This window comes from Cyrtonyx montezumae, unplaced genomic scaffold (assembly GCF_038088225.1).
Source record: "Cyrtonyx montezumae isolate F1298 unplaced genomic scaffold, pur_monq_1.0 scaffold_17, whole genome shotgun sequence".
NCBI lineage: Eukaryota > Metazoa > Chordata > Aves > Galliformes > Odontophoridae > Cyrtonyx > Cyrtonyx montezumae.
Genome location: NW_027071903.1, coordinates 34,411,097 through 34,425,112, shown reverse-complemented (window position 1 = coordinate 34,425,112; position 14,016 = coordinate 34,411,097). Strand labels below are relative to the sequence as shown.

Sequence of the window (14,016 nt, the reverse complement as noted above, 5' to 3'; positions counted from 1 at the left end):
CTACTACCTGGAGTTTGCCTTTATCTTGCTGTTTGGCCCCAGCACATTACCAAATAGTTTCCATGGTTATACTGCATCTTCTTTCTCCCTGCTGCCTTTTTTGAACCAAGTCCTTTGAAATGAAGTACTGTTGCTGCTGTTTAACTATGTGTAACTATACTTGCAGTGTTCAAATTACTGCTGTATGTGGCACAAAGAAGTCATCAGCTTTCCTGTCTAGAAAGTTTCTCTTTATGTCCTGCATATTTCCTCTAACAAGTAGTAAAGAGTACTGCTGTAGTTCTTCAGTGTGTTAGTGTGTCTGTTTCACATATAAAACCATGCCGGCTTCTTAAACTAGACTCTGCCCTACTGCTATCACCACCAGTCACACACAAGTCTGGACAAGCTGAGGGAAGCCTGGGACCTGTCCCTGAGCAGCAGCTGAGTGGATGAAGTGAGAGCTGCTCATGTCTAGAATGATTTGGATTCCACTGGGAAAGGAACTTCAGCCATTTCCTTTTCTGAAGTGCCCTTTCAAGGCAAAGCTTAGCTCCTGGTGCTTCTGCAGCACAGCTGGGAAGAGGACAAGACTGTGCTGTGGACACAGAGATGCACCAAGCTCTGCCTGCCCTGTTGTACAGCAGCAGGATTAGCTTGCTGAGCAGCTGGCAGAAGCATGATCTTGTGAACCAACTTTTCTGAACCAAGTACACAGCACAGTTACAAAAAAATACACAGTGAAGTGCACATAATATGGCACTGATTAAGAGGAAAGTCCTGGTGAAGTATTCCTTTTGAGTTTACCTTTTGAGTTTAAAAGAAGAGCTTCAAGCTACTTGATAATATATTTATTAAGAGAATCCATTGCTAAACATCTGAGAGAATAAAACAATAGAGGATCTTCATACACTTTAGACACCAAACACAGCTGTCATGAATCTTTAGGTTAAAAGAAAGCAAATTGCCCGGATCTTTGTTGTGATTCTGTAGGACACCTCCAAGAGCTAACCTTTAAAAAATCAATTGAAGAGACATACACATCACTAAACCCAAGTATGATGATATGTCTTAATAAATACAGAAATATGAACAAGTCTACAAGTAGAATATTGCCCTGCACACTCCAAGGGATGCAGGGCTCCTGCCTTTTTTAACCTGGAAAGAGTGATCTCTAAACAAGAGCAGAATTGGAACCACGAGGCCTAACTTTCAGGATACAGTTTGGCAGCAGCAGAAGCATGCTCAACAGATACAGTTTTGGAGCATCCCTAACCCTTGTTCTGCAGGGGAGATTAGGTAAGCATGACTGAAGTACCAACGGTTTACAGAGAGCCTTGAGAAAGTTCAAACAATCCAGGGGTACATTCCCCCAGCGATGATTTTAAGAAAGAATATCCATAATCACTTAAATCTGCAAGCACTGTAACTTAAACATCTTAACATTTGGGTCAGCAAACAAACGTAACCCAATGCAATACCAATTAGTTGATGACAAAATTTAAAACAGTTTGGCACATGCTCTGAAGACATTCTTCCTTAAGAGGTAAAATACAAGTTTGAACAGGTACAAGCTTAGGAAAATAGGACCAAAGTAGCACTGTTAACAGATGTACAGTACGGGATTTGCTGTTCCACGTTCAGACTCCAGCAGCATGCGTGGGTGTACTCGGTTGGTTAAGGCCTATGGTCGAGCAAAGCCATCCTGCAAAATCCACCTCTTCTGCTTCAGATCTCTTAATGAAAGCATGAATCTTCGCAGAGGAAAATAAAAGTTACTCAAACACTCAGCAAGGAAGGCAAAACAATGAGGTAAAGAGTCATTTTGGGTGAGCTGCACTAAGTCTGATTTACTTCCCATATTCAATTGGCTTACCAAATTCTATAGCAAGCTTAAGGAGACCTACGGAGCTCTTCTGCAGGATTACTGAAACAATCAGCATACAAAGAGTCCACATGGCAAAGTACTCCAGAGGAATACTGCCTACACAATGCTTACTGAAGAGTACTTACAGCACAGCATACGATAAGTATCCTCAGCCACTTGAGATAACATGCTCTGGAATCTGTTTCCACACACAAGGGCTTTTCATAACAGTTAATTAGATTGTATTTTGCAACCTCACTTACTATACTGCAGTATCACAGCACAGAAAACATTTTCTGCAGTACAACTTCATCCCTCACATTCAACTGGAGGCCATGAAAAGATCCAGTGGAAGTGAGTTACATTTAATTCAACTAATCCATGTGGTAAGTGGAATTTGGTTCGGTTGTCCTCTTATATATACTTTGCAGTTGGCTAATAAACCAAAGGGAAAGCTATTTTGCTCATCCATCAAATAGCAGACTGCAAAACCAGGATGGGGCTCCTTGACAGTCCCCATTTCAGGGGTGTGTAACAGCCTGAGGCCTCTACACCTCCAGATCAGAGAAGTGCTCCCTCCCTCCAGAACCAAGCTGTGCCAGGAGGCACAAGAGAATCCTAGGCTGTATGCTCTGAGCCCATGCTCAGCTCAGCTGGGGAACCCAACCTACATGGAATAAGCGCTCCACTTCAAGTTAAGAGCTTTCACTTACCATCAGCTGCTTCAAATCAGCTCTCTCAGCAGGATTTTTAATTAAACTACAAAAACAAAGTATTACAGAAATTACACTCAAAATAAAGATCAATAAAGTGTCGGTATACCTGCTTTTGTCCTGGGATGACACCACTCTAATAAAAGCATGAGGTAATGTAAGCAATTGCCTTCTGTAGATTTCACAGGTATAGTTTTAGGTATGAAATCCTGAGTCATATAATACTATTCAGTGGGGGCAGAAGTGAAAGTACAGAACTAAACTGTAGAGATCAAATCTGCATTTGAATTCAGCAGTATCACACACTTCTATCTTTCAAGTCTCTTCTGCCCAAGTCTTTTCCAGCTCAGCACCAAGCAGTTGCTCCTCTGTGTCACCAATCCTTCTGGTAGAAAGAGCTAATAGCATCTAACTAACTTCAGTTTTTCCCCAACTTGAACAAACTACCTCCCTTAAAACTGAACACAGAGTCCAGTGCAGGTATCACTGACATGAGATTGGAAAAGTGAGAAGATGACCATGGCTCAGTGAACCATTAGGAAGGAAAAAAGCATCTGGAGCATGCAAGACTTCTGCTTCACATGGAATGCCTACTGCAGAATGCTCTGCACGTTACTCACAGAAGTACAGATCCCCTTATAGAAGAGTTTTGCAGGAGCAGTCCTTGTAAGCACTGCGGTGTTTTCAATGCTGAGAAAGTAATAATTCAGAGCTGCCACAGAAGCAGAGATCGTATCTTAAGGAGTGGAACATCTCCTAGCTTTGGGTTCTCTTTGAATGCATCAAGCTACTGTCTATAAAATGAGTTTTAGGCACATTAGCAGAGAAAATACTTACCATTTGTTAACAAAATCTTGAAATTCAGAACCAAAAACACCATTGGGCAGCTTTGGAGGTGGCTGAAAGCAAATTAATAGAAGTCCATCAGTTAAAGCAGAACAAATGATGCTGTACAGCCTACCTAGAGTCCACCAGTTAAGTCCAACATCTGAGTAAAGCTGCCCTAACTCTACCTATGCCTTCTTTCCAGAATTGAGCTCTGAAGCAATATCAGGCAGACTCAGAGACATCAGTTTCCAGGCACAACAAAAGATGTGTTGTCATGATTTATAGAAGTAAAGATGCTCACTGGGTATTACCCTCACAGCTACTGGATTTTACAGGTTTCAGTAATAAATCAGACCAGAGTGGACTTGTGTGTGTGTTCCTTCTGTTTTTAGCTTCTGTTTATTAAACAAACAAAATACATACACCTCAACAGGGTTAATGCAGCCCTGAGTAGTCATTAAAGAAGGCTCAGAACAGCCAACAGCAATTAGTTCAGCTTACTCTCCTTACTAAAAAAGCTCCAGTTTGGGGAAAGGAAGATGCCCAGAACAGTACTAGTTCCATTTTGATCTGAATATTCTTAATTCAAAATGAGCTCTGGTAAAGAATTAATAAGTACTATACAAATCTCCATATTATTGCCTTGTTTTCCATGGCAGTTGCCCTAGTATCAGTGCAATAGGTCCTGGAAGCACTGGCACTTCAGGTTATATGGCCTGCATTCAGTTCCCTGTGCACAGACTTTGATACTGAAGATTTTGCACTACATCAAAGGTGGCAGAACATCATCTTGTCCAGTTCCCAGCTACTGCAGCTGGGATGCTATGAGATCAGGACTGCAGTATCTTAAGTAAACCACAGCTAACTCTATTCCAAGAATTAATGCAGTCATATCATAAGTGTTATATGATATATAAAATAGATTTGTAACTGGAGAGGAGAAAAGAAGCAGTTATCAGCACAGTCAGTAGCAGAAGCAATGATGAGAAGCTTATCTTTGCAGAGACAGACACCAACTGTGCTTTTTTTTTAGCACATCTGACATGTCGTTTTATAATTTATTCACACTGAACAATTACATTATCCAGCTGTTATAAATTAAGGCCAACACGTGCACGTGTGAGGCTTTTCAGTGTTTTATTTGACAGACACAAGAAGAGTCACATGAACTTCTGAGACATTCATTGTGAAAATAAGTATTTCATAGCTGCTAGCTTTCTTTCCCTCATATCTCCAACCCTTGTGGCTTACAGATTTGAAAGTGTCTGATGGACCAGCTCATTTAAAATGAGCTACAAGAAAACAACAGCTCTCTACATGCTTGAAAGTACAGTTTGCTATCAACTCTGCTAACAGGTTGCATGATCCAGGCTGGAAACCCACAAATCTACTCAAGAAACAAAACAAAAAAAAAAAAAGAACAAGCTAAAATTTCCCTAGGAATAGTTTAAGTCAAGCTGACACCCCAGATGAGGATGTGTCTCATACTGCAGTAATAAGGATCAGATAACCTGACTTACCATAACATTAATCCCATATTCCATCAGGTTGTGGAGTACTTCAAAAGTTTAATTGAGTTAGTACAAGTGCAGAGAGTTTTTTACCTCATTGACGATGTAATCCAGAAGTTCAAAGATGGCCATCGGGGGTCTGCTGTCTGGTCCATAGGCTAAGAAGAAATAAGGTAAGTGAGAAAACAGAGTCACTTTCCTCCAGTGGTAGGACTGTTTTCAGAAGCTAACAGGTATACGTTTGATTTTTGCATGGTAATGTTGCTGGAGACCCAGTAAATGTACAGGCTTAAAGTGGAATAGCAACAGAGTAATACTTTGATTCCAGGACAGATCATTATTACCAAATCTGATCATTAACTACACTGAAAAATTTCCTATTGTACTTGGATAATGCTGTACTTTCAGAGATGAACCATACCAACAGAATGCATCTCCATGGCATTCAGAAACAGAATGGTTATTAGCATGAGGACATCTGGTCCTTGATTTTCAAGCTCCAATACTCCTAATAGTGAGACTGAGCCAGATGCCCTATACAACCCTGTCCAATTTTTAATTATTTTCAGTATAAAGTCACATTATACAGATATCTACTAAATAAGGAAAAACTTTAAGCTTACAGCAAAGCATATCAGCAGAGAATCTAACTGTTTTTACACCTCAACATTCATTTTGTGCATCAGAGATGACCTGGTGGTACAGATTTAGTAGTTTAGTGGGTAGGGATGGTGATAGGAGGATGGTTGGACTAGATGATCTTGTAGGTCCTTTCCAACCTAATGTATCTATGAATCTATGACACTCTACTTGGTATGGGTTACAAGAGCTTTCACTTTTAATCATGTCACTTGCCTCTCATGCTGGAACTTACAGCTCAATGGTCGACCAGGTGTTCTTTGCCTGGGTGAGGTCTCTGTGACTGGAGAGTCACCCTCCACAGGGCAGCCAAACATTAACTCAAGCTCCTTAGAGTCAGGAGGGGGAATCGGGTATCTGCCAATGGCCATTTCCACCAGAGACAGCCCCATACTCCATATATCCGACTGCACTGAATAATGAGTTCCCTGCAGTCTCTCTGGCTACCAGAAAAAAAAGAAAATGGAGACACAGTAAAGAACTGTAACAAAGAAAATTAAAGTTGCAGGTTATAATAGCACAAACAAAGTGAGTGAGGAAACCCCCAAACATCAGCAGGACACATTTCAATGAGCAACATAACTTTCCATGTCAGAAATCTCATCCACAGTTCCAGAATTCATACAAACTTTGTATTAGGCTGCCAATAAATGAGACTCTTACAAGTATTGCTGCATTATATCTTTAACATCATATCTAAGTGCTGCAACTATTGATAGCAATGGGATAATTAAAGAACAAGGAAACAAAACTGGAAGGGACAACATTCACCTGGCTTCTCTGAGCAGCTGTTAATGGGTTTCATGCTTTAGGAAAGAAAGGGGAGGTACTTTTATGTATGGGTCCAAAAGTGACCTGGTGCTCACACAATAACTATGGTCTGTCATTCTTATCAGCTCATACCACTCACATAGGTTCCTATAGAAGAAATGTGCTTATGCAAGGGCTATACTTCAGTTCTAGATCCATATCCAAATAGCTTCTAAATAAACTTGAGCTTTGTAACCCATTGAGGTGACAGTAAAACGTAACAAACATCAGCTAGTTTGAAACCATTTGGATAAACTGTATGATTCCTGAACTGTGGTTATAGATGCCCCAAAAGGAAAATATATAAATGTTAATTTCCTGCAAGTGTAGAAAAAAACCTGCACTATATATTTAAAAATCTGGAAAATGTATTCAAGTTAGGCACTGCACACACCTTTATGTAAGAGAGTATGATATTCTTTAGCAAATAACACTCCAGCTGTCATTTTAAGTAGTATGCCAAGGGAGATACTGCAGGTATCTGAAGGTACTTCAGACAATATTGAAATAAAAATCAGTCACGCTTTGGACTGAGACACACAGTGACAGAAAGCAAAGCTGAATCTCAGTCTCTTAGAAACAACAAATCAAAAAAAGCTGAAGGCAGGCAGCACTCTGCTCCTGTTCTTCCTACCAGAAGAGAAAGGGAAAGCCAGTAGCATGCCAAAGGCCTCAAAGAGATTTCTGTTTAATGCTGTTAGCAACAGCTCCCAAGTGTGTGTGGGAACATAAGCCACAGTTATTTCAAGCATGTTACCCATATTAAATGGCAAAAAAGAGAAGACTGGCTTTGATGTAGAAATGCAGGTCCCATGCTGAGCAGAAGCAGCATTATTGTGCTTTTTGTCCTTTGAGTTTAAACCCACGCAGTTTCAATTCTACAGTGGGAACTCTGAACACTCTGATTTTATGAGGTAATTGGTTGCATGCTGAACAGGTAAGTGCATTAGAATAAGAGATCTGTTATTTCCATTAGCGATGACCTTCACTCAGCAGAGTCCCCCTGAAGAGCAAGTTTCAAGGTACTCCTTTGTGAACAGGAAGAAAGAGCACACCACAAGAAGTCACAAAGCAGCAGCCGTGGCCTTGCCCACATTAGCCACTCCCATGCTTTTCCTTGCTACCAGAGCCACACTGAGTTCTCAAGAGCAGACACAGCAGACCCACTAATGAGGCAGCAGTGTGCCTCCCTAAGTGACTGCAGTAAAAAGCTGGAGTGGAAAGCACTAGAAATAAGACGACATAAATACTGCTTTTCAGAGACAGTAACCACAAATGCATTAACCAACGGGATCCTGCAACGTAGATGTAATTGCATCTCTTCCACAGTGTTATGAGAACATTCCTTGTGTGTGGCTTCTCTTGCCACAGTTCTCCCCCCCACCTCCATTGGGATATCATACTGCAGAACTCCTGCACGAAGTGAAACAAACGATGAAAGCAGTAGAAATAGCTGCACCAGCTGGTGTTGTGTTTGATTAGCTGTGGTAACCCCACCGTAATGCACAGGAAGGCCAAAGCTATAAGATCTGTACTTACAGACATGTAGGAGCGCGTGCCAACAAATGAGTTTGCCATAGAATCTATCAGCTGTCCACTGACACCAAAATCACAAAGCTTGATCTCACCCCTAGAGTTTACCAAAATGTTGGATGGTTTAACATCTGGAAAAAAAAAGAAGATGATTTTACATTTATAATAGATAAAATGTGAAATTTGCCAATGAAAGTCAGTGAGAGGTGAGAATGACCATGCGTCTCCCTTCACTCTGCTTTTAATTCCTGTCCCTTCTTCAAGCATTCCCAGAAAAGTGAGCAGGTTTCCTGCCCAAGCCAAACTCATGGGCTGCTCTAAATATACAGAAGCGAAAATAAACTGCTTAAAACACAAGTGCAAAAAGGCTGTTAGTTTTTGAATTGGATTTCAGCCACTTTCCCAGCTTTCAGATATAAGTTCCCTGCAATGACAAACATTTGAGGTATGCTGATGCACCGACTTAACCACTCATCCTCGGTGCTCCTCTGCCCACAAATAGTCAAGAAACCCTACACATTAATTTCACAGAGGTCAATGAACTTGGGCAGCCACACCACCACCTCCAACATAAACTGTGTGCATATAAGGTTTGCTATGGGATAGCTTAACCGATACAGAAAAAAAATCCTATTACTGAAGAGTTGCACTTAAAACACTTCAGAGATGGCTCACCTGTGACAGAACTCTCTGATGGCTTTAAATTCAGCACCTAAATGGAACCTTAATGAGAGTCAATGGTAACTAAGCAACTAAAAACAGCTTTTGTGAATGCAAAGGTACTGAGAACAGTTTGGGATTTCTTTAATAGGTGTAAGAAGTATTGGGTTTTTTTCCCTAAAAAACAGTCTTTATCAATGCATTATCAGTAGCTAACATCTAAGCTACAAGTTAATCATCAAAACGAAATTATTTTTGAAGAAATGGTTCAGAACATTCTATGCTGCTGGCACAGAGCAGGGAGCAGCTCCAGACAGACTGCTGCACCTCCTGCAAACTCTGCCTTCTTTATACAAGCTCTGACCATTTGTAGTGACCTCCACATGTGGACACTTCACAGTGAAACAAAGAATTCAGTCTAGGAACTTGCCCTAGTAGTTTAAAACCTATCTAGGAGAAGAAAAAAGAGAAAAGAGAAGCTAGAAACCAAACACACAAGCAGACGCTTGCTGGTGCAGGGAGACAGGCAGCACAGACAGGAGATGTTCAGCTACAGAGGAGTCTTCACCTGATGTTTTGAGTATAAGCAAAGCAGAAAGCAGTGTTTGCAAGATAAACCAGAAGCACTGCAGAGCCTGGACAAGATCTAGACACCAGGTGCATTTTTGGGCAACACATCCATGCACCTCTACTACTTCAGTTCAGTACAGACAAATCCCCAATTACCTGCACAGCTCATGAATATTTCATGTTCATAATTAAAGGGCAAAAAAATAACATTAGCATTCCACTGCCAATGAAACAGATGATGTTCTCCTTATAAAAAAACTCACATTCCAGATGCCATCTGGTCTTCTGAAGACTTAACTTTTACCTGGAGTGTTCTGCTAGCTTATAATTACACACTGCAGCTTCCTCACAATAGCACAGCACATCACGACTGCTCACTGGCATTGTACACCAAACCTGCCCTTCCTCGAGCATTTACATTTCTCTCAAGGTCCCCAGTGTGATCAGAATGTGATGTTAAGAATGCTGCTGTCTTTCCAGTCCTCCAAATGTAGCCTGCAGTGCTATTTTAACTCCAGAGTGCCTGAGCACTTAAGCAGTTTCTCTGGAAACCAGAAAGATTTGTAATGCCAAACAAAACAGGAATGCCAAGGTATCCTTCAAAACATATGCTCTAACGTGCAAAAAAAAGGAAACATCTAGAAAGAAAGAGCAGGCATACTACAGCAGCAAAGTACATAGCTCTTAAAGAAAATGAAAGGACAGCTCATGCATCACTGTGGACCATCTAGCACAGGGCTGTGCAGTTCTGGAGATGCCCTTAAGTCAGTCCAGACAGGTGGGCATGAAGGAGCTAATTAATACAAAAAGAGGAGCTAATTAATACAAAAAGAGGAGCTAATTAATACAAAAAGAGGAGCTAATTAATACAAAAAGAGGACTTCTGGGATTTATAGGCTGTCATGCAATCTTGATGAGGTGTGCCTCCTCTGCCTGAGCCCTGCTCAGCCTCACAGGAGCGAACACTAGTTCAGCATGAAAGTGTGAAGGGACATTGCTGTTACAACTCTTCTTGTAGGGAAGACGAGTAGCCAGGCACTCAAAAACATCTTGGAGCACATTACTGGCACCTTACAACCACCCAAACATTTAAAAGGAAATACATATCTGTTGCCACAGGTTCTCAGCTGTACAGCTAACCTCTGAACACTCACAGGAACACAGCCCAGACCTCCAACGCAGGAGGGACATCATACACATTACAACTAAAAATGAACAGGGATGTAGCAGCTGTGCTGTACCTCCTACCCTGGAGCTGTAGACTGCAACCAGAGCTCAGAAACCTCACAGAGCACTTCTGTGTAAGAGGAAGCTTTCTGTGCTTAAAAAGAACTGAACTTACTTTGAGTAATTTATAGTACTTCTCTTCATCTAGAGATACAACAAATAGCAAAGTTTGTGTGTGTTTAAAACTTGTCAGAACACTTTGCAATTAGAGACAGGACATTTACTTCCTTCTCATTTGGTGCCTTCTGGTGTTAACCACAGAAGTAGCATATTCTATACAAGTCACTGTTATTACCTTTAACAGAACAGGAGCTGCTGTGAGACAACATCTACCATGGACATGCTCCTTGCTCCTTCCTTCTCTGCACCTGCTTTGCATCCCACCATTTGTCTTTTGAGAGTTTGGCAATTTCTACCATGTCTTTTCAGAGAACCCAAAAAAACCCACAGTAGTCCAGATGAGCTAGCAGTCTATAAAAAGACTATTTTCCATTCTGTCCTTAATAACCCCTAATGACTTCTTCCCTGAGCTGTCTGTAATGACACGTGAATGCTTTGCCTCAGAAGTCACAGCGAGTTCAGGCCACATCTGTGCACGTGAGCCCACTAAATGGAGATGGTGATGAGCAGCAGCCACATCCCATTTGTTTTTCACAGTCCTTTATGACTGCCACAACTACCTGATCAATCCAAAGAAATGCATCACTGACAAGTTCTGCAGATTTTATTTCATCTCTTTCTCTCAGCTCAGCATTACTTATCTAAAAGCAGTCTCTCACATTCAGAATGCAGGACACTATTTTCTGCAGATGATTCAGAGAAGCTGTTAACATCTTGCCATGAGACCCTTACCCTGAAATGCATTTCTGTGAGTTTCCCCACGATGACATAACAGTTCTTTGTTCTGCTGCCCCCTAATAATGCCAGAAACTCAGTTGCCATAACTATCCTCTACTGCCATCAACCATACCAAAACAGACCTTCCCTCTCTTCTTAGAAGTACCCATTCTCTTGATTTAAGAAATGAAACAGTGCTTTAAAGGTGTTGCACAGCCCAAGAAAAACAGGTTCTCCTTAAACTGTCCTTCATGCACTAAATCCATTCAACAGTTCCCTTTGACAGTAAAAGCTACACAAAACATTATTTGAGGCTGCTGAACATCTCATTCAGATGGATTTTTCTCCCCCAGTCAGATTCCTACAACCAAAAAAACCCACAATGAACATCTGACTTGTAAAGCATACGCTCATGGGCGAGGGCAAGGAACCAGAAAACAAGCAGGATGCAGCAAGACTTCCCCAAGCCTTATTTTCCAGCCTTTCACACCACCAAAACCAGGCACTGAGAACCACACTTACCTGCTGGCTACATCACAGCTGTTTTGGTTTAGAACAGCTCCCCTCCACCCCAAGCCTTAAATTTACATCTTACCACTAAGAGGCATTTTATACCATCACCTGCCTCTGCTCCTGGTACACTCACTCACCAGGTCATTACAAACTGTTGCTGATACTATGATGTCAAATGCATCAATGGACTCCGTGGAAATCTTTTACACACTAGCATTTAGTGAAGTAATCTATTTAGAAGTCTCCTCCTCTCACGAGAACACAAAACCAAAATCCTTGTTAAACCACTCCCATCTCTGGAACAATCCATACACATCAAGTGCTGGTCACAGCATGACAGTGCAGGACTGGTAATCACAGAGGGCACACTGCAGAAGGTAGAGAAAGTAGAACAAGTCTCCAATGATTACAGCTATGTCTCTAAAATAACACTGACTCAGTTACACCAAAAGAATTGTGCTTTCATAGTACTATTTATTTCAGCTGGGATTCAAGGAAGAAGCAGTCTGGAAAAACATAACTATCAGAAACAGCTTCACCTGCACTAGAAGGGCTCTCTCAGGTCAACATACTGCTATTCCTGCTGCAGACCTGGCCTCAGTTTGGCTTTGCTAGATAACCCCCTTAACCCAGGGCCATGTGATTTCAAGAGGTCTTCAAGAATGAAGTCATAAAAAAGCCTAAGAGCATAAAGTGGAGATATAAGAACTCGTAAGCAACAAGTGGCCTTGCAACTACCATCAGAAGTCTCTAGGAGTCTCCAGTCTCCTTCCTCCAGCAGAGAGCTATATTTGATTGCTTTAAAAAAAATTAACAGTGATGTAAAATAAATGATCTACTTCACGTAGAAGGTAATCGTACAACAGACTGCATAAATCAGACTTGGCCAGACCAAAAGGAGTAATTAGCAAACATACTCAGACACATCAGAGTCTGATGAAGATATTTTTACCGTCTCAAGATTGGTCTCATATGGTACGAGATGCACGGAACAGCTGGCATGCTGAATGCATACTGCACAGTCACTGTATGAGTGTGCCACTCAAACCAGAAATATGAACTCTATCTCCAGCCTTCAGTTCACACACGTCAGGAATAAGGGGATTTATTACCTTACCATATCAAGTGTCATTTTTCTTTCATGAAGCATGTCACAGATTAATGGAAGAGCTAGGTTTTAAAAGGGCAATTATAAGCTGAAAATAAGGTAGGGCATTTATTGTACAGTAAAGTAAGCCTTTTGTTACATATTAATTTTATGTAACTACAGAAAAAATAGTTTTTAAAAGTCTGTAAGTATTAGAGCTATTATGCAGCAAGGCAAATGATTATAATGGTATGCAAGACAGCTGGTAGGAATACCAACTTTTACAAGTCAGCACATAAAATATGGTTGAACAACTCAGGTCCTTCCTTCAATATATTCCTATCTTGCTTGCAAAGTGAGGGTCCCTGTCTCAAGTTTGATTCCCAGCTACACAAGCAACCCTGGCAGAAAGCAGTTTCTTCCAGAGACGAGTCCTGAGTATGTGCCTGTAATGTAAGCATACAAACTCAGACAAAGTGCATTAGGACAGCAGAAGCTGAAGGCAGATGACAGCCATAGTAAGAAATGTTAAGTTTGCTTTACACTGCTAAAAAATTAACAAAAAAAACCAACCTCTGATCAAAATCCTACTGAACCACAAGGAATTTATCATGGAAAAATATTTAACTTGAATAAAGATGGCACTGATGGAGACTTGCAACATAAAATTTTATCTTACCTCTGTGCATTATTTTATGCTTTTCTCTCAGATACGTGAGTCCTTTTATTACCTGAAAACAAGTACAATAAAAACTTTCCATTTATGAAACAAAAGATAGTTGCATGTTTTTCTTCCACAATAATTCTAACTGAATACTAACTACATTTCGTGGCTTCCGTTACGTTAACATTGCAGTGAATGTTAAAGCAGTCCATCCAGCTTGTAATAAGAACAGAATCAACAGGATCCTCAAACAACACTTCAATACCCAGGAACACTCCTCTGTCACATCTTTCAGTCCTGGAGTGGCTGCTCCCTGCATCTCTGTGCTGAGATGCACATGCACCCACCCACAGCCTCCGGAGCAGCGAGCACGCTTACCGCAATGCTGACTTTGCCCAGGATCTGCTCTGGAATTCTTCCAGCCTTTTTCAGCACCTGATCCAACGAGCCACCATCCTGGTAATAAACATTTCAACAGTCAAGCTGTATCCACATTGCTCTAAAACGTTTTAAACAGGACTACAGCATGAGTGTTAAAACTCAGAAGCGTTACTTTCCATACTGTAACACTGTTATGA

The 14,016-nt window shown here is 41.1% G+C and overlaps 1 protein-coding gene across 1 annotated transcript in view; it reads right to left on the bottom strand.

The window, feature by feature from the left end:
- Positions 1-808: 808 nt before the first annotated feature.
- MAP2K1 (mitogen-activated protein kinase kinase 1) overlaps positions 809-14,016 on the bottom strand; it is a 31,643-nt gene continuing 18,435 nt past the window's right edge. Inside the window, exons 4-11 of the mRNA XM_065734074.1 lie at positions 13,817-13,894; positions 13,454-13,505; positions 7,887-8,011; positions 5,773-5,980; positions 4,992-5,056; positions 3,397-3,458; positions 2,560-2,605; positions 809-1,733 (exon numbers count right to left, since the gene is read on the bottom strand). Coding sequence (XP_065590146.1) covers positions 1,620-1,733; positions 2,560-2,605; positions 3,397-3,458; positions 4,992-5,056; positions 5,773-5,980; positions 7,887-8,011; positions 13,454-13,505; positions 13,817-13,894 — 750 coding nt within the window. The 3' untranslated portion in view covers positions 809-1,619. The remainder of the gene's footprint in view (positions 1,734-2,559; positions 2,606-3,396; positions 3,459-4,991; positions 5,057-5,772; positions 5,981-7,886; positions 8,012-13,453; positions 13,506-13,816; positions 13,895-14,016) is intronic.